General features: G+C 41.9%; 1 protein-coding gene and 2 long non-coding RNA genes across 9 annotated transcripts in view; 1 reads left to right on the top strand and 2 right to left on the bottom strand.

The window, feature by feature from the left end:
* Positions 1-20,467, top strand: part of Zbtb1 (zinc finger and BTB domain containing 1) — a 27,659-nt gene that overhangs the window by 1,160 nt on the left and 6,032 nt on the right. Inside the window, exons 1-2 of one of the 5 annotated variants that reach the window (XM_031356428.1) lie at positions 255-483; positions 13,871-17,377. In XM_031356428.1, the coding sequence (XP_031212288.1) occupies positions 13,887-16,028 (2,142 nt within the window). In that variant the 5' untranslated portion in view covers positions 255-483; positions 13,871-13,886 and the 3' untranslated portion in view covers positions 16,029-17,377. Of the gene's footprint in view, positions 1-254; positions 484-542; positions 786-11,226; positions 11,906-13,870; positions 17,378-20,467 lie in introns of those variants that run through there. The other 4 variants (XM_031356426.1, XM_031356429.1, XM_031356425.1 and 1 more) reach the window with 4 other exon arrangements.
* LOC116080153 lies at positions 2,683-4,402 on the bottom strand. The gene is made up of 2 exons (XR_004114332.1): positions 4,008-4,402; positions 2,683-2,896 (listed from the first exon to the last, which is right to left on the bottom strand). It is a non-coding gene; the product is annotated as an uncharacterized LOC116080153 (long non-coding RNA).
* LOC116080151 overlaps positions 5,693-20,467 on the bottom strand; it is a 25,637-nt gene continuing 10,862 nt past the window's right edge. For all 3 annotated transcript variants that reach the window (XR_004114330.1, XR_004114329.1, XR_004114328.1), the window contains 2 exons: positions 18,475-18,528; positions 5,693-6,442 (listed from right to left, as the gene is read on the bottom strand). This is a non-coding gene — a long non-coding RNA (uncharacterized LOC116080151). The remainder of the gene's footprint in view (positions 6,443-18,474; positions 18,529-20,467) is intronic.

The following is a 20,467-nucleotide window of genomic DNA, read 5'->3' on the forward strand; positions in this document are numbered from 1 at the left end:
CTGGGCCGCGGGCCTGGCGGAGTGCGTGGCCGAGGCTGCGCCGACCGGTGCGGGGAGCCGGAGCGTGGAGAGCGCGCGGCGAGGAGCCGGTGGCTTGGGGAGGGGCGGGGGGTGGTCTGCCGAGCGGCTTTGCTCGGTGCCGGCCGTCAGTCCGGTGCGCGCGGCCTCTCCGGGTCCGGGACGAATCCCCCTCTCCAGACGACTTCCCAAAATTACTTCTTTTCCCTTTATTTTATTTTGTGGTGGGGGGTGGGGGGAGGGGAGGTGGAGGCGGGAGGCCGCGCTTGATTGACGGGCCCAGAGCGCGCTTCGCTAACTTCCAGCTGCGGCTGGGCGGCCGGTGGGAGGGGAGCGTCCCGGAGCCGGAGGCCGCAGACTTGGGCGCGCTCCGAGGGAGGAGGCGGCTGGGCCGCGCGGATTCCTGCTTCGCTCTTTCCCACCCCCGCTCCTCAGCACACACGCTTTTTGTTCGGGTCCAAAGTGGTAGGTCTCGGGGGTTTGGGTTTTTTTTTTCCTGTGTACGAGATTTTTTCTTTTTTCCCCTCCCCAAGTCCCGAGAAGAAAGTGCTTTTTTGCCTCCAGTGGTGGGCGCTTACAAGTAGAAGTTCTGGTGGTGGAGGCGGTGAGCTAGTTGGGTGGCGATCTGGAGTCCTTGCTGCTGAAGCGTGCAGGCGTGGATCGGAGCTCAGCCGCCGCTCCCAGGCTCCCTTTCCACCTTAGCCACTCTGTCCACGTGATCTGAGGGCTTGACAAGACATTTTCCAACTCGGACGCGTCTCGATCAGGTTAACTGAAAGTCCTTGTTTTCTGGGGGAATAGGGTTTTGTATGTGTGTGATCATTTTCCTAAATCGAGTGTTGCTGTGACGGCACACGTAGTAGATTCTCCACTGGTCAGAATGCATTTCCGTACAGTATGTATCGCTGCGGCAACATTTTTCCCTTTGACACTGGAATCCACAAAGCGTTCCAAACATTTTTCCCCCCCTTTTGAGACAAGGTCTGGCTAGGTCGTCCAGGATCGCTTGGGTATAATTCTCCTGCCTCGGGAAATCCTAAATTCTGGGGTGATATGCGTGTTCTGAGACTTTCCAAGACCACTTAGAATTTCTTGAGCCGAAGTTTGAGGCACCCTGAGGTCGATTGGGGAAATCGATGTAGTTCTTATGAGAGCTTTAAAGCAACCATGGTTTTTAAAAGGTATAAAATAGGTTCTCCGGAATTTTTTCACTTCAAATGGATGTGATCTGGAGAAATGGGGAGAATGAGGAGAATGAAGGTACAGGAGGCTGAATGAAGCCCAAATGATGGATGGCTGGTCAGTTGCCCAGAACTGTAAAACTTCCCTTTTGAATCACTTGCTGTTGTTATCTCCTAAAGTCTCAGTAATACTGAGTGGCATTGGTAGCCACATGAGGTTTCTTCCTCTTAAAGAAACAGATGAGGTGAAATGCCTTTCCAAAAGACGAACCTAACGTTGATGAGGTGAAATGCCTTTCCAAAGGTTAATACTTATAAGATCTGCAGTACAGTGTTGTGTTACAGCCATTTGCACTCTTTTTTTTTTGTTTTGTTTTTGTTTTTGTTTTCGGAGACAGAGTGTCTCTGATAGCCCTGGCTGTCTTGGAACTCACTCTGTAGACCAGACTGGCCTTGAACTCAGAAATCTGCCTGCCTCTGCCTCCCAAGTAGTGGAGTGCGCCACTACCACCCCTCCATTTGCACTCATTTTAACACCAGAATTTCTCCATTGACCGCAGAGTGTTACAGGGTGTGGTTGTACACGCCTATAATCCCAGCACTTCAAGAGGTTGGAGCAAGAGTTGAGGCTAACTAACCTGGACCTGGCATACATAGCAAGACCCTTTTTACAAAAAACAAAGCTCAGGCTAGAGAGATGGCTCAGTGGTTAAGGGCACTTACTTTTCTTCCAGAGGAACTAAGTTTGACTCCCAGCACCTGTCCCAGGCAGCTCACAACTACCTATAACTTCATTTCCAGGGAGCTCTGGACTCTAGAACAACTGTACTCATGCACACCCCTCCCCCCACGTACGCATAATTAGAAATTAAAATTAAAAAACCCAAAGCCTCAGTTTTCACGATGTTGATTAAAACCTGGTTGAGCAGTCTTTCCAGCTGGCTGTGCTCTTCCAGTTCCCAACATGCCTGCTGGTTTGACCACTGCAGCTGCGTTGTCAGGAAAGAGCCCATTTTAGCCAGGCCATGAGCACAGCTTCCTGACCTTGTACGTTGGGTTTTGGTGTTTCCAGACAAGTGTTTCTCAGTGTAACCCTGGCTGTCCTGGAACTCACTCTGTAGACCAGGCTGGCCTCAAAGACAGAAATCCACCTGCCTCTGCCTCCCAGATGTCAGGATTAAAAGCATGCACCACCATGACAGCTGTTTTGTTTTGTTTTTTAAAGCTAGATTCTCACTGTTTGGTCTAGGGCCAGCCTTAGCTTTCGGTCCTCCTGCTTCAGCTGCTCACCTAGTGGTGGGATAACGGGCCTGCACCACCACCCTAGGCTTCTGACCTAGTGAGTTTTGGTTTTGTGAAGCAGGCTCTCACTATGTAGCCCTGGATGACCTAGAACTTTAGACCAGGCTGGCCTCAAACTCTTAAGAGATGTGCCTGTTTCTGCATCCGCAGTGCCAGAATGAAAGGCTTGTGCTGCCAGTCCTGCTCATGACCTTGTTTTTATTTCATGGTAGCTGCCAAATGTTTGTACCTCTGCTTCCTCATTCCTCCACATTCCTCCACTTTTGTCAGTTTCTGGTACAATTGGAGGCCTTTCCAAAGTGTCCAGTGTTCCTTCCTTGCAACACCATTCCGGAAAAAATATTGCTGCCTTCTTTTTTTTTAAAAGGCCTGTTCTTCTCTAGACAGAAATTTGCCTAAAAGAGGGGGAAAAGTTTGTGTTAGAATGTAGAAAAAAAATATTTTTAGGCAGCAGTCTTGTTTTGGGAGGGTTAAATATGTAAAACATCTGCTTGAAGTACACTTAGGTCTCTGGAGTATTTTTTGATAGTTTCTTTTGGTATTGTCTCTGGTGATAAAATAATGAAAATGCTTTGCTGTTCATATGTTTTTATGTGAGCCTAATTAAGTTATTTATGCTTATTTTTCTCAAAGTGGGAACACCTTTTTCAATGATAAAAATGTATGCTCTTTATAAAAGTTCAGACTATACTGAAGTACATAAACTACAAAACTGAAAGTCCCTTTGACTCCCACTCCCCAGAGATAATCACTGTGAACAATCAATTCCTTGTTTAAAAACATGAAGGCAGCATTGGAGCATCTTGCTGTGTGTGCCTCACCCTGGCCTGTTCCCATTCATAGGCTCATGCTTTCTTCTCATAACTCAGATTGTTGAAAATTCCCAGGTGTGTGACGGTGACAGGGGGCTTGCATTGAGCTGATGTAATATTCTATAACTTAGTAACGTGAAAGTTTTTATGTTTAGGAGGGCTACTGTTTTAGGTTAGTCCTCATGCAGTTCATCTTGGTGGGCTTCTTCTCACCCTTAGCAAATGTTGCAATCTCTTATCTGATTGATTTATGCAGACTATACACTCATTAAAACAAACCCTTCCAGTGGAGAGAGCTTCTTAACTTAGCATTGGGAACGAGTAGGTACACTTGCCACAAAGACCATTGCCAAGGTATCCCTGTGCCTTTTTGTGATGGTGTGGCTTCCTCATGATCAGCATCCAAAGCTGCAAGAGAAACTTGATAGAAAGGAAATTGGAGGAACGGAGGGCATTAATGAGTGCTGTTTTAAGTTATGCTGTGGACTGGCAGTGGGGGTTGGGGAAGTGCCTGCATTCCACCCACATTTCAAATCTTACATATTTAAGGTAGATTTCTAAGTATACTGATATTTTGACCTGTATAGTCATTACAAAGCTACTTAGCCCAGTGTATTCAAGGTGGATGAGCTGTGAAGTCGATTTCCAAGTAAAGCTCCAAAATAGCAGGTACAGATTTAGTCACAGTACTTACTTGAAGGTGTTGAGGGCATGCTGCTTTTGAGATGGGTGGGGGTCTCTCTGTATAGCATTGGCTGTCCTGGAACTCACAGAGATCCATCTGTCTCTGCCTCCTAAGTGCTGGGATCAAAGGCATGTGTTACCAACTGCATTGGCGGGGGGGCGGGGGGGGGTGCTTTTTGAAAACACTACTATGTGAATGTAAATTGTTCTCAAAATCCCATTTGAAGACTTGGAGGTGTATGTCTTAGTAGGAGAGTGCTTGCCTATCATCCCTAAGACCCTATGTTCAGCCCCCAGCACTGTAAACTATAATAATGAGTATTAAAAATTAAAGGATACGGCTGGAGAGATGGTTTAGTGGTTAAGAGCACCAATTGCTCTTCCTGAGGTCCTGAGTTCAATTCCCAGCAAATACATGGTGGCTCACAGCCATCTGTTAGGGGGTCTGGTGCCCTCTTCTGGTGTGTCTGAAGAGAGCAGTGGTGGTATACTCCTGCATAAAATAAATAAATAAATAAATAAATCTTTAAAAAATATTAAAGATTAGCAGTGTGTGGGGTACATGACTTTAATCCCAGCACTTAGAAGATAGAGGCAAGTGGATTTCTGTGGGTCGAGACCAGCTTAGTATACCTACATAGTGAGATCCTGTCACCAAAAAATAAATAAAACTAAAAAAGTAAATATTAAATAATAAATTGCTGATTATATTTCCTGTTAGTTTCCCGTGTGAGGTGCATGTTATCCTTTTACGAGCTAACTGAAGAGCTCCCTCCCACTTGAAATTGTCAGCAATGGGGGTGGGCATGGTGGTCAGCAGATGGAAAAGGAGATGGGGAAGGGGGTGCCTTCTGCGTGCCTACAAGATAAGACAAGAATGCTGGGAGCTTGTACAGTGATGGAAAGAGTGACTGTGGGAGGCTTAGAATGTTCCAGAGGGGCGCTTCACCGAATAATCATACCCAGAAAGTGGTGTCTGAGCTATAGAAACTGAAACTCTGCATTTTGAATCAAGAGTTAGGGTTTCATCCCCAGCTTCTGTTTACAAGATGGGTAGTTAACTACTGCACATGTTTTCTTCATTCACAAAGTATGGATAATTAAAAGCCTATCTCAGGGCATTGAAAGAATCTGTTCACTAATGTCTGAAAGAGGCCCTATAAGCTGATAACAACTATGTAAAAGTTTCGGTGACAGCCATAAGCAAAAACTGATGAGCAAAATATAACTTGCCCAGTTCAACATTTATCCCTTGAAAAAACTCATTAAAAAAACTCATTAAATATCAATTAAATGTCAAGCAACTACTAGAGTTGTAATAATGACTGATGCAACGCCTTCATGTCAAGGAACATACAACCTCCAGTTTAGATGGCCCATCTCTTATCTCCCTGTGGCTCATGGGCAGGCTTTTGCAGCACAGAAGAGGTGCCTGCCTCATCCTAAATCAGGAAAGGTACCCCAAAGATGGTTCTAAGCAAGGGGATGGCATGTATGAAATAAGGAAGGCTTTCGTTTTTCACAAGTTTGGGGATAGAAGAAGTCTTAAGAGATTTAAGGCTTAGGAATGGAATTATGTTTAGAGTGAATCTTTTTTACTGGTACTTCTTGTTGGTTTTATTTCATTTATTTTAATTAGATAAAATTTTGGAGTTTTGCTGGGTGTGGTGGCGCAGCTCTTGGGAGGCAGAGGCAGGCGGGTTGAGTTGGAGGCCAGCCTGGTCTACAGAGTGAGTTCCGGGACAGCCAGGGCTATACAGAGAAATCCTGTCTGGGGAAAAAAAAATTGGAGTTTTAATAGCTGTGGTAGCACGTGCCTTTTGAGTCTAGCACTCAGTTGCAGAGGCAGGCTGATCTCTAGAGGCCAGCATAATAGAGAGACCCTTTCTCCAAAAAGAAAACAAAGTTTTCTCAGTTTTGTTTAGAACTAACAGCACTGGAACTGCAGAATTGGAAACAGTATTCCTCATTCAACTCACAGGCTCTGCTGAGAAGAGGAAGCAGACAGTGTGCGAGCTCCCTGGCAGGCCATACAGCAGTTATACTGAAATTCTAAAGCAGCCTGCCTTCGAGTTGTTAAGAATTGTGGCAGACAGTGTGGGTTCACAGAGCCAGTACTTTGGAATAAGTAAAAGTACTACAAAATGAACTAATACAAATGCCATGTGCTGGGGGACCAACTTGGTGCTGTGGCTGGGTGTAGGTCAGAGGCGCCTACACTGCCCTCCGGTGTTCAGAAAATGGCTATACTGCCTCTAGTTTAGAGGGTTAAAAATGGATATGTAAAATACCTTTCCTCTTATACTGGAGAAAAAGCAGAGTTCAAAACTCCATTTCCTTCCCTCTGCCTTCTGTGTGGATGAATTCCATTTCTAGACATGGGATCCAGCTGAACGACAGAAATGGCTCATTCGTGTTAGTTGGTAGCATTTATTAACCATTGACCTGCCATGAAGCCAAAAGACAATTTGGTTACCTTCTTCTCAGTACATAACAAAGGGCCTCAAAGATGAAAATTATGTAGATTGTTTCACAGCCTATCGGAGATTAAAATGGCAGACCAGCGTGCCTTTTAGAAGTGACAGCTGTTGGTTTGACCAGGGGAACAGAAACAGACAAGTCAAGGAGCAGCAGTCTGAGTTTTGAGTAAATGTGAACAGTTCCTGCATTCGGCAAGGCCTATTGGTGAGGAGAAGTCAGGTGGTGTGGTCACAGGCACTGTTGGTGACAGGAGGAGCCTAGACTAGGAGGATGGAGACCCAGGTCTGACCCTTACAGCCACCCAAATTAGATGTGACTGAGCATGTTGCTTAACCTCGTAGAACAGTGTTTCTCAACCTGTGGGTTGCGACCCCATTGGTGGGGGGGGGTTGAACAACTCTTTCACAAGGGTCACATATCCTGCAAATCAGATATTTACATCATGATTCATAACAGTAGCAACAGAAATAACTTGATAGTTGGGCATCACCCCAGCATGAGAAACTGTATTAAAGGGTCTCACCATTAGGAAGATTGACAGTCACTGTCTAAGAGCCTGGGTTTGCTTTCTGATTTGCAAAGTAGTAAATTGAGCTTGATTTTTCATGAAATTTTATAAATTGTGTTCAATATGATGACATTAACTTTTAAAAATTAGATTGCCAAAAACACTGTGGTTGCTAGCTAATGCAGGAGTCCTTGGCTGAATGTGACTGTCCTGCTTTGATGGTTGAGAAGTAGGATTCAAGGGCTGCAAAGGTTCCTGGGAGTTACTGAGCTGCGAGAGCTGGCACCTGTATCTAGTAGTGCCTGTTTCCAAGACTTTTTTTTTCTTTTTCCTTTCTTAACATGTGCTAAGTGCAAGCCGTGTAGGAAGACTGCGACCACAAGAACACTAAAGGCCTTTAAGCATTGTCCCTGTCCTTGAGGGTTCCGTACAGTGGGCATTACTGTACCACGCTGCTCCTTACATCGGTGAGGGCTAATGACACAGCATACACCAGCACTGTTGAGACTGATACAGGCACATGGTGGCTTTAACAGACTTGTGGGTGTGAGAACAAAACTGAGCCACCATTTATAGCATTGTTTCTATGGGAATGCGTGTTTCAGGTTCCAAATAACTTAAAAATAAGTTTTGGAACATTATCCAATTATAAATTCAGGACTTCCTGTACTAAGTACTGAATTTAATAGCTAGCCAGAACGCCTGGTTTAAATGGTGAATGATTTTTGCGTTTGTCACTTAAGTGATAAAACCTTTTATCTTGAGGAATCTCTACAACTAGTTATTGCTACAAGTGTCTCTCTTCTCTTTCCCTGTGTAGCCCTGTGGTGAAGAACTGGGATAAAAGGTGTATGCTACCACTACTTTATGTACGTATTTACACACCCTTATATAATCGGGCAAAACCTGTTAATTACCATTCAAGAGATTTATCCACAGAAAAAAATCATTACTCAAATTTTACTATGTCAGTGAGAAATTTACTAAAAATAGCTCCTACAAGCCTGCGGGTGCAGAAGTAAGATGATCAGAAGTTCAAGGTCATCCTCTACTACAAATAGTGTTTGAGGATAGCTTAGACTATATGAGGCCCTTTCTTTAAAAAAGCAAAAACAAAAGCTTTCATAGTATTAGGGAACATGTCAGTAAAGACAGATAAAGCCTCATTACAGCTGTCCTTCTGAAGAGGCTCAGCACTTATGCAGTAAGTAGCACCTGAGTTCAGGACCCATCCCTCATCCTTAGTTGATGATCTTTGCCGAAGACCATACTGGATAGTACCAAGACAGTTTTAGTACCATCTCAGGTACATAGGAATACTTGTCTATAGTCCCAGCACCTAATTTATGAGATAAGACTCTTGAACTTAGATTAAGATCTGTTCTCTATAGGGTTTTTTTTGTTGTTGTTTTGTTTTTTTCGAGACAGAGTTTCTCTGTGTAGCCCTGGCTGTCCTGGAACTCATTCTGTAGACTAGGCTGTCCTGAACTCAGAAATCCACCTGCCTCTGCCTCCCACATGCTGGGATTAAAGGCATGCGCCACCACTGTCTGGTTCTCTATAGGCTTATGACTGTCCGAATTGCTTGATACAATTGATGAGTTTCTTGAGCATTTTGATGTTTAAAATAAGCTGGTAAACATTTTCCAAGTAATTTTCAGTTGTAGTGTATGATGTACTGGCTCTCTGCCTCTTTAATGCTGATACTGACGTGGGTATCAGACCTTTGAATGCAAGTTGAGGGTTTGACTTTCTGTCCCAGCCCAGCTGCGATAAACATGTTCTTCCAGTGATAGCTGGTAACAAACCAATACAGTAACAGATTATAATCACAAAAACCAGAGCAGGTAAAAATAAGGACTCTGTTTATGTAAATAAACTTCTTGATGGATGGAGAGATGGCTCAGCGGGTTAGAGCACTGGCTGCTTTTCCAGAGGTCCTGAGTTCAATTCCCAGCAACCACATAGTGATCCACAACCATCTGTAATGGGATCTGATGCCACCTTCTGGTGTGTCTGAAGGCCGGACAGTGTACTCATGTACATAAAATAGTTTCTTTCAAAAAAAAAAAAAAGAAAAAAGACTTCTTGATGAGCTACATAATATAAAGCTTACTAAATTCTGGTGAGTTTTTTGTTGTTTGTCTGTTTGTTTGACAAACAAACCAGGATCTCACTGTGTAGCTCTTGACTGGCCTAGAACTCACCATGTAGACCAGGCCTTTGTCTGGAACTCATGAATTTTGCCATCTGCCTCCTAGTAATTGAATTAAAGTCACACTCAGGAATGTTTTCTTAGGATCTGTTTATTGTATTATTTTGTGTGCATGAGTGTTTTCCCTCTATGTATGTTTGTATGCCACGTGTGTGCCTGTTACCCACTGAAGTCTGAAGAGGGTATCAGAGCCCCTAGAACTGGAGTTACAGGCAGTTGTGAGTCACCATGTGAGTGTTAGGAATTGAATCCAGGCCCTCTGTAAGAGCAACAAGTGTTCTTAGTCAGTGAGCCATCTCCCTAGTCCTAACATTGTGATAAGTCATAAATAAAAAATTAAAAAGAAAGCAAAAGTAAATGCTTAATACAATTTCTTTTCTGGAATAGAGAAGGGAGCTTGCTGTCCTGGAACACCCTTCAGACTAGGCTGGCCTGAAACTGAGGGACCCTCCTGTTTCTGCCTCCCAAGCGCTAGAATTGAAGGCATGTACCACCATACCCAGCTACTTTCGACATCTCATAGTAGGGTGGGAAGACAGGATTGCAATACACGGGGTTCACACCAGTCCTTGGACTCGTTCTTGTTCTCTAGCACCGTGTGCTGCCTTCTTTAGAGCAGGCACTTCCTGATTACATGCTGTGTGAAATCCATAATCTATGGAAGATAACTCCACATGTTCTTGTGCCCTTGCTAGTCCCCATGGTGTATGCAGTTTGTGATTTATTGAACGAATAAATGTGCATCAAAGTGCTTTAGAGGCTGTACTGATGGGAGGAGTGCTTGCTTGGGTTAATACAGAGTTCCTGAATTTTAACTAGTTGAAAAGTGATTATAGCTGGGCTGGCGTGATGGTGCATGCCTTTAATCCCAGCACTTGGGAGGCAGAGGCAGGAGGATTTCTGAGTTTGAGGCCAGCCTGGTTGGTCTACAGAGTGAGTTCCAGGATAGCCAGCGCTATACAGAGAAACCCTGTCTCCAACCCCCCCCCCCAAAAAAGTGGTTATATACTTGTATTCATTTTTGTTAGTGGCCAAATCAGTGTTTTCCATTTAGCTAACAAGTTTTTTGACTCTGTCATTTCTTTTACTTGGAAGGAAACTTATCTAGTTAGATTTACCCCCTGGTACTCAGATAAATTTGGCCACCATTGCAACTGCAGCCGGTATTGTTTCCGTTACTTATTACATGGCCAATGCCAAGTTTTACACATTAGTTGTGTGATTCTTTGTCTTTGTTATTGGAGTCATTGTTATTCGCACCTTACTACTGGAGAAAAAGACTAAGCAGGTTGCACAGTGGAAGAGCAGTACAGGACCCTCACCCTCTCCCACTCAGTTTCATCTCTGTTCTGTGTGGGCATCGCTAGGTTCCACTCTGGTTTCTTTCAGTTTTCAATAACTGTTACTACTAGAAAGCCTTTAAGAGCTTTTGATCCTTTTTGCTTGTTTTTCTTTATTTTTTATTAAACCTTTCTGTGAATCCTACAGTAGAATAGCTAGTGAGCTCGAAATCTAACCCTTCTTAAGATGAGCTTGGGTCAGTGTTGTTGTATACTTTCTTATCTTTGCATTTGGTTATATTACTGTGTAGATTTGTTTTATATAATTCTTTTTTAAAAGATTTATTTATTTATTTTCATGTATGTGAGTACACTGTCACTCTCTTCAGACACACCAGAAGAGGGCATCAGATCCCATTACAGATGGTTGTGAGCCACCATGTGTTTGCTGGGAATTGAACTATCTCCAGTTTGCTGGGTTTGATTTTTTTTTTTTTTTTTTAAGTTTTATGGGTACAGATTAAAATTTGAGACTAAGATTTAGAAAACTTTTTTTTTTGTCTTTTGTTTGTTTGTTTGTTTGTTTGTTTGTTTTTCAAGACAGGGTTTCTCTGTGTAGCCCTGGCTGTCCTGGAACTCACTCTGTAGACCAGGCTGGCCTCGAACTCAGAAATCCACCTGCTTCTGCCTCCCAAGGGCTGGGATTAAAGGCGTGCACCACCACCGCCTGGCTTTTATATCTCTTTAAAACACACATACACAAAACAAAAATCAGGGTCTAGCTATGTATACCTGATTAGCCTGGAACTCTCTGTGTAATCTAGGCTGGCCTTGAACTCAAAATCATCCTGTCCCAGCCTTTGATTATGGGTATATGTTATGTCCACCTTTAAATTGGATTTTATTTTTGCTTTGTAATATAATTGAACCTTTAGGATTTTAAAATTCCCCCTTACCCCAAATTAACTCACTATATTAATATTTACACTGTCCATCAATGTTAAAGTTACAGAGAGGTCTATATACTGTGATACTATTTGAGTTAAACTACCGTAAAAGTAAAGTATACACCTGGCGTATAAGTACTCATTAATGTAAGTCCGCGGGTTTTTGTTTTTTGGGTGTTTGTTTGTTTTTTATGTTCATTGGTGTTATGCCTGCATTTATGTCTGTGTGATGGTGACAGAAGCCCAGGAAGTAGAGTTACAGACAGGTATTCCCAAATATCCATTGCTTCTTTTCCCCTTAACCACATGGTGAATGATAAAAGTTGTATTCTGACTACAAACTACTGGTGTAATCTCTCTATAACCTAATAAAGTTTGTTTTCTGTTTTTTGAGACACGGTCTCACTATATATCCCTGGCTGTCCTGGTGCTCACAGAGATCCACCCAAGTGCTAGGGACTTACCTCACCAAGCACAGTAGGTTCTTTCATAGAATTTTTTATAATATTTTTTATTTTAGTTTGTATGTGTTGGTATTTCATTTATGTTTGTGCACCACTTGTGTACACTACCCATGGAGACCTGAAAAGGGCGTTGAATCCCCAGGAACTGGAGTTACAGATGGTTGTTAGCTGCCGTGTGGGTACTGGGAACCAAATGTAGGTCCTCTGTAAGAAGAACAAATGCGCTGCCAGAGATGGCTCAGCGGGTAAGAGCACTGACTGCTCTTCTGAAGGTCCTGAGCAACCACATGGTGGCTCACAGGCACCTGTAATGAGATGACGCTCTCTGCTGGTGCGTCTGAAGATAGCTACAGTGAATTACACTGGAGTGAGCATGGCCTGAGCGAGCAGGGCCGGAGAGCAGCAACACACATGATGGCTCATGGCCATCTATCTGTACAGCTACAGTGTACTCATACACATAAAATAAATAAAATAAATCTTTAAAAAAAAAAGAACAAATGCTCTTATCTACTAAGCATTCTCTAGCCCTAATAAACTTTTTCCTGTGAAGTTTCAAGCAAATATGAAATGAAAGTCTGTGGCTCTGCTTCAATAGTTAACACAGCCTTCATTCCTCCTTTGTTTTGAGGTTTGTTTCAAATATGTAACTTTGTAAGTACTTTCATACATTTATCTAAAAGATATAAGTTCTTAACCCCATGTGGTGGTTCACACAGCATTCAGGAGGCTGAAGTAGAAGGATTCAGAGTCTGAGCTTAGCCTGAGTTAGAGTGAGTTCTCACAAAAACCCACAGTAGGGGCTGGAGAGATGGCTGAGCAGGTAATGGCTTACTGCTCTTGCACATGACCCTGGTTGGGTTCTCAGCACTCGGGCACTTTCATGTTGTAACTCCACTTCCAAGGACTATAATGCCCTCTCTGGCTGCTATAGGCTCCTGCATGTGTATGGAACACATGCATAGACACATGAAATAATTTTTTAAAACCCAAAGTGAATTTGAAAAGGGAAGATTTTTAACATGGTAAGAAAAAAAAAAAAAAGACCCATATTGCACTTTTAAAACAAGCAGCAGTTCCTTACTATCAAAACATTCAAAAGGTTTTTAGTGCTCATCACTCAAATTAATTAACTTTTAAGTTGTTTTATTTACTTTTGTTGTTTGTATCTTTTGAATTAATGTATGGTCTCTTTCAGATTTATTATGTGTTTTCCCTCTAGGATGAAAACAGTTTTTGTGTGTGTGTATGTTTATTTTTGTACAGATGGGCACACACGTGAATGTGTGTGTATGCATGTGGAGGCCAGTGGTCAATCTTGGGTGTTGTTCCTTGGGTGCTGTCTACCTTGTTTTTTGAGACAGGGTTTCTTGTTGGCTTAGAACTTCCCAAGTAGGCTAGCGGGTTGCAGCAGGTCTCATGGATCTGCCCCATGCCCGGCAATCTTAAATTTAAGATTTAAATCTTAAATCTCAGAAACTACGTTTCTGGTAGTCCTCACGATTCCTCATTCATTTGTGTGGATACAGAGTCTCACTGAGTTGCCTTGGCTGGCCTGGAACTTACTCTGTAGACCAGGCTGGTCTGGAATTCATAGAGAACTGCCTGCCTCTGCCTCCTGAGTGCGGCTGTAAGGGACTAAAGACTGCTCCAGCACACCAGACACGTCAGAGCCTGGCCCTCATGCTTTCTAAGACAAGGACTCCACCAACTGAGAGATCCTGGGTTTGCATTTGTTTTTAATTGAAAAAATATTAAGGGTTTTGCTTCTGATTCCTTTTGTTCGGTATGAGAAAACCAAATAAATGACTAGGTGTTTTCATCTTCAAACTTAAAAAATTACCAGCTTTTGCTTCATTAGTCTAGAAAACCATGCTTTGGTTGTAATAGCAGAGGTACACAAGTCAAAAATTGTGCTAAAATGTCCTTTTTAAAGTGCCTTCCTAGTAGCTGACTGTTATGTCTTTATTTTACCTAGGTTTGATCTATAGAAGATGGCGAAGCCCAGCCACAGCAGCTATGTCCTGCAGCAGCTGAACAACCAGAGAGAGTGGGGCTTTCTCTGTGACTGCTGCATTGCCATTGACGACATCTACTTCCAAGCACACAAAGCGGTCCTGGCTGCCTGCAGCTCCTACTTTCGGATGTTTTTCATGAACCATCAGCACAGTACTGCACAACTGAACCTCAGCAACATGAAAATAAGTGCCGAGTGTTTTGATCTCATTTTGCAGTTCATGTATTTAGGAAAGATTATGACCGCTCCTTCCAGTTTTGAGCAGTTCAAAGTGGCAATGAACTACCTCCAGCTGTACAATGTTCCTGACTGCTTGGAAGACATACAGGACTCAGACTGTTCTAGTTCAAAATGTTCGTCTTCTGCTTCCAGCAAACAGAACAGCAAGATGATATTTGGGGTAAGAATGTATGAAGACACAGTGACTAGAAATGGCAGTGAAGCCAACAGGTGGTGTGCGGAGCCCAGTTCAACAGTGAATACGCCGCATAACAGAGAGCCTGAGGAAGAATCTTTACAGTTGGCTAATTTTCCTGAGCCACTGTTTGATGTGTGTAAAAAAAGCTCTGTGTCCAAATTATCTACTCCAAAAGAACGTGTGTCACGACGCTTCGGACGGAGTTTTACCTGTGATAGTTGTGGATTTGGCTTCAGCTGTGAAAAATTACTAGATGAACATGTGCTGACCTGTACCAACAGACACTCGTACCAGAACACGCCAAGAGCTTACCACCGGATAGTAGATATTAGAGATGGGAAAGATAGTAACATCAAAGCTGAACTTGGTGAAAAGGATTCTTCTAAAACATTTTCTGCACAGACAGACAAATACAGAGAAGACGCCAGCCAGGCGCCTGATGATTCAGCTTCGACCACTGGAAGCAGAAAAAGCCCCGTGGAGTCTGGAATCGCTGGGGAAGAAAAAAGCAGAGCTGCTGAGACAAAAAGAATTATCATCAAGATGGAGCCAGAAGACATCCCTGCAGATGACATGAAAGACTTTAACATTATTAAAGTTACTGAGAAAGACTGCAACGAGTCCACTGACAATGATGAATTAGAAGATGAACCTGAAGAGCCGTTTTATAGATACTATGTTGAGGAAGAGGTCGGCATTAAGAAAAGTGGTAGGAAAACCCTAAAACCTCGGATGTCCATCAGTGTGGATGAAAGAGGTGGGTTAGAGAACATGAGACCCCCGAACACGACCAGTCCAATACAGGAGGACGCAGAGAATGCGTCTTGTGAGTTGTGTGGACTCACAATAACTGAGGAGGACCTGTCGTCTCATTACTTAGCCAAGCACATTGAAAATATTTGTGCATGTGGTAAATGTGGACAGATTCTCGTCAAGGGTAGACAGCTTCAGGAACACGCTCAGAGATGTGGAGAGCCTCAGGATCTGACCATGAATGGTCTAGGGAATGCTGACGAGAAAATGGACATGGAAGAGAACCCTGATGAGCAGTCTGAGATAAGAGACATGTTTGTTGAAATGCTAGATGATTTCAGAGACAATCATTACCAAATAAACAGTATCCAGAAAAAGCAGTTATTTAAACATTCTGCTTGTCCTTTTCGATGTCCTAATTGTGGCCAGCGTTTTGAAACTGAAAATTTAGTGGTTGAACATATGTCTAGCTGCCTAGACCAAGATATGTTCAAAGGTGCCATCATGGAAGAAAATGAAAGAGATCACAGAAGAAAACATTTTTGTAATCTGTGTGGAAAAGGATTTTATCAGCGCTGTCATTTGAGAGAGCACTATACTGTTCATACTAAAGAAAAGCAGTTTGTTTGTCAGACATGTGGAAAGCAGTTTTTAAGAGAGCGCCAGTTGCGTCTGCACAATGATATGCACAAAGGCATGGCCAGGTACGTCTGTTCCATTTGTGATCAAGGAAACTTCCGAAAACATGACCATGTACGGCATATGATCTCTCATTTGTCTGGTGGTGAGACTATATGCCAGGTCTGCTTTCAGATATTCCCAAATAATGAACAATTGGAGCAGCATATGGATGTTCATCTGTATACGTGTGGAATATGTGGAGCAAAGTTTAATTTGAGGAAGGATATGAGATCACATTATAATGCCAAGCATTTGAAAAGAACCTGATGGGTTTCTACTGTACAGATGTTTAGTTGATAGGCAGAACACCAAAGCAAAAAGGATATGAGCTATTTAGAACTGATTTTATAACAAGTGTTGGGAAAATTTTCAAGGCCCTTTTACTTTGAACGTTTTTGTTTAGGACCTTAAGTATATTTTAGGCATTAAATGTTTATCATTTTTGTTGTTTTTGAGAGCATTCTTTGTTCCTAGTTTTCTTAACTACCATTAAAATTACCTTTCAATGTAGACTGTAAGTGGCTGTTATCCCTTCAATGACTATTAAAAAACTAGGTTTGTTTTTTTTGTTTTGTTTTGTTTTGTTTTTTAAGGTAATGACTTTGCTATTTCTATGTACCTTCATTATAAGGTTTTCCTATGAAATTTTAAACCCAAGATTATTGACCATTCCTGCTTAAATTTTTAAAGAATTTTAAAATAATTATTTTAAACTGTCCTGTTCATTTTTAACTTCTTTTTGTTTTTTGCTTTTTAGATTTTTGGGGTTTTTTTTTTTCCTTTTGTTGGTGGTTTTTTTTGTTTGTTTGTTTTTTGGGGGCTTTTTGTCAGTTGTATAGTGGGGTGGCTACTATTCTCCCTTATAAATGAAATCTATATTCTTAAATTGACAAACTTATTAGGCAAGTGAGGTGCACTGAATCTAACCTTTAAGGTTGACATGGGCTCAATCTTGGCCTAAGATTGATGGACCTAAGGAAACTCCTATAAATGAACATTTCCTATAATTGATAAATGTTATCATTTAATAATCACATTTAAAACTTATATTAAGTGTAAATCCCAATGACTTTCCCTCACTTGAGAGATTAGTGGGGATAAGCCATTTTGTTTTGTGAGAATGAATTTAACTATGATAGTTAATTAAAAAGACATCTTGTATTCATTAAAATATTTTAATTTAAAAATATTCTGATTTCTAAAGTGTGTTAGTTTATCAATTATTTTGTTTATAAATAGATTTTAATAGTTCTTTAGGAATATGACATCTAAAGAAAAATGATTTTCCATTTTAAAAATTACTTTGGAACTGAGATTTGAAAAAGCTGCCATGTATATTGATAATTCTAATAAAATAAAGAAATCAACTATAAATCTGGTTGTTCTAAGATTTGGAAAAAATGTGTTGTGGCAAATTACAGTTTATTACTATGCTTTCTATATCATTTTCTGTAAAAGATTTGAGGACTAAAAAATAATCACAGCATATAAACGGAAACAGCTTCTACTTTTCAGGTAAAGTAATCATATTGTTAGTTGTTGACAGGGTCTATATCAGTTACGTGTGAACTAAAACACTGGCAAAATAACCCACCAATAAACACATCTACCAAATAGAATGCCTTTAATGTGAATTACTTGGAACACTCTTCTTAATACTGAAAGGGATTTTAGTTAACATCTATATTTAAAAGTATGACTTTGATTGTGGACCACAATTTAAAAGCATTGCTCTTTGCACTCGTGATATTTTTAAGATATGCAAATCATATTTTCACATGCTATGTGCATAAAAGCACAAGTTGCCAAGAGAATGGAGACGCGTTGGCTAGTGCAGGGTGAGTTGAAAGTCCAGAGTGAGCACAGAGCCCTGTAGGCGCGTGCTGAGTGCTAGTGAGGGCAAATGGGACCGCAGGGCCTGGGACAGTTAAACATGACCTTGAGAAGAAGCACAAAACACAAATGAGATCTTGAGTTGCTTTTGTTTTGTTTTTGTCCCCACACCAATCCTCCCAAAGGGTACACAGTTAACAGAAAAAGTTGAAAAAGTCCATCTTAAAATGTTTCGGATATAATAGTTTAACAAATACTTAAAACTGAAAATAAGAGATATATGTTTAGACTACTAGTAAGAACCTGATAACTGTTCTCTAACAAAGCCAGACATCAAAGAGTAAAGAGAGAAGAGACAAACGCAAATAAAATGTTCAAATTATATGGTGTCTGAGGGGACCCAATTTTCTTGTGGTCACTTTTCCTGTCAGAATTTCTGTTGAAAAGGTTTTCCCACAGTTAAAGTCATTTCCCCTCTTTGAGGGAGGAATCCTCTTTTACATGAGAGAGGTTTAATTTAGTGTTTTAGTGTGTGCTAACAACAAATTAGCAAGCGAATGTATAGCTTTACCCAGCTATGACACTTGTTTCAAAAAGGTATGTTGAAGATGATTCTGTTTCGTTACTACATAGTACACATGGTTTCTGGGAATTAAGCCACAGAGCAGCACAGGTTTCTCCAAGCAGCATGTATAATTTTATTTAACAAGACAGGGCTCAGGTAAAGTTACTTAGCTTCTAAAATTAAGGTGAATGAAAAACAGCCACTGCTTCCTCTCCCGATCCCTCTCACCTTCCTTCCCGGGAAGGTCTAGAAAAGTTCCACCTCCTTTGCGTATTGCCTCTCCTCTGTCGTTGTCAAGGCTGGAGTGGAACTTACCTGCTGCTTCTGGCTTTGATGCTTCATACACATTTAGGATCCAGACTTTCAGATCTGGAAAGGAAAAGAGAAACCAGAGAAGCATAGTGCCACGCACACTCGTTATATGATCTTGCTTGCTATCATTAATTGACATTTCAGATCCCTAGCCACGATGAGGAGAGACCTTCTTGAACTTGGCTTAAAAAATAATAAAAAAGGGGGAAATGCCACGCACACTCATCTACTCCAGTCACATCCATAATATCGAGGATAAAATCCTGATAAAGGATAAGAGGCAATAAGGCCCCAAAAGGGGTTCTGTGCCTCCTGGATTTCAGACTAGTAGCTGGATCCCCTAACTCAGACGTGTTTCAGATTAGTCTTTCCAATCATCAACACGGCCTCATAATTAGGCATAAAGCTACCCCAAGTAATGATTTGTAAATGGTTAAGATTGGACATTGTCTCCTGGCCGACACAATGTTTCCAACTATCCTAGTTTAATGTTTTAAGTACTAGAGAGTAATTGAAAGGTTTCTTTCACATAGGACGTTAACTTATAATGTTAGGTCAGGATTCCCCTCTGCCTGCCTCCAGCAAGAACCAGAGAATTTGCATAAGAATACCTCAACAGGGAGGGCTCCACCCCTCTTCCTCCTGTTTCACACCTAGTTACCAGACCCTGCTGACTTTGGTGTGTGGGGGTCGCTTGCCTACGTGACTTCAGTCTAGCAGAAGGACTGGGAGAAGAAGGACTTAGACTCGCAGAAGGACTAGCACTAGAACTTAGATGGGCTAGGACTCAGATTCATGCACCCGCATTCCCCCGGGCCCAGAGTGCTTGGGCCCGGGGGATGCAGCACCAGTTCAGAGGAGATAGCTGCTGTTTTAGACCCAGTATGTTTCAGATAGCCTCAGAGGTACCTCAACTGTTGAGCTGCCAGATTTTTTTATTTCTCTTTTGCAATGATTATAAAAGCCTCATGCCATTTTTAAAGAAATACACTCAGATCTTACACCACTTGTGTGTAGTCTGTTTGTCAAAAGCCGAATCCTGTGCCCACCTGGCCAGAACCCCTTGTCCCATGGAACAAGGGACCCCCGCAAGAAATCCCGGTCCGCGGCAGCATAGCACCTTTTCCCTCTATTCGTGACACTTTTCATTTGAAGCCCATTTCTGGAATTTCTTAATAAACAATGAACAATCTTAATTGGATCTTTTCCCCTGGTGGCCCAGATCAAACCCAGAGCCTCAACATGCAAGGCAGCCACTCTCTCCTGAGCTATGTGCAGGAATTTCCCTTTTGGAAACAGCAAAAACCCTAGAGAAGTATCCATCTCTAACAAGGTCGACACTATAACTTGGATAGTTTTTTTCGTAAAGACTGGATCTCAGAACTTAAGTAGAAACACGGCAGCAAAAGACTAGGACTCAGCCTCCCCCTCCTTTTCCCCCTGGCTCATGACTCCTAACCCAAGATCATGCTGATTTCTGCCTCAGCCTCACTCTTCTCTAAAGATGTGAGCTAAAGCATTCAGGTTCTTTGTTTCTTGAAGCAGGGTCTTGCTCAAGAAACTTTGGGATGAAAGTTTCGGTTCTTTTAGTCCTCCTTTGGGAGTGCAGGAATTGCAGTAATGAGCCACCATACCCAGCTAATTTTCCATATTTTTAAAGTGAAAATTTTCAGAGAAATGATCTGCATGGGTAACATGGTGTCTAGCAAATGTTGATTAATATAGAACAAGTTTGACTCTGAGCAAAAGGTTAATTAGAAGAAAGGATTCCAGAGGGTACTAGTAAAAGATTTAAATTGAGTGTGGTAGTTTATACCTGTAATTCCAGCGTGCAAAGAGGCTAGGCTAGGTTCAGGGTTACCACTTGAGTTCAAGGCTATGTTGGTCTTTACATAAGTAAGACCTTGTCTCAGAAAAAATTAAAGATACTAATGAGCCGGGATTAATCCCAGCCTTTAATCCCAGCACTTGGAAGGCAGAGGCAGGCGGATTTCTG

This window comes from Mastomys coucha, unplaced genomic scaffold (assembly GCF_008632895.1).
Source record: "Mastomys coucha isolate ucsf_1 unplaced genomic scaffold, UCSF_Mcou_1 pScaffold6, whole genome shotgun sequence".
Classification (NCBI taxonomy): Eukaryota; Metazoa; Chordata; class Mammalia; order Rodentia; family Muridae; genus Mastomys; species Mastomys coucha.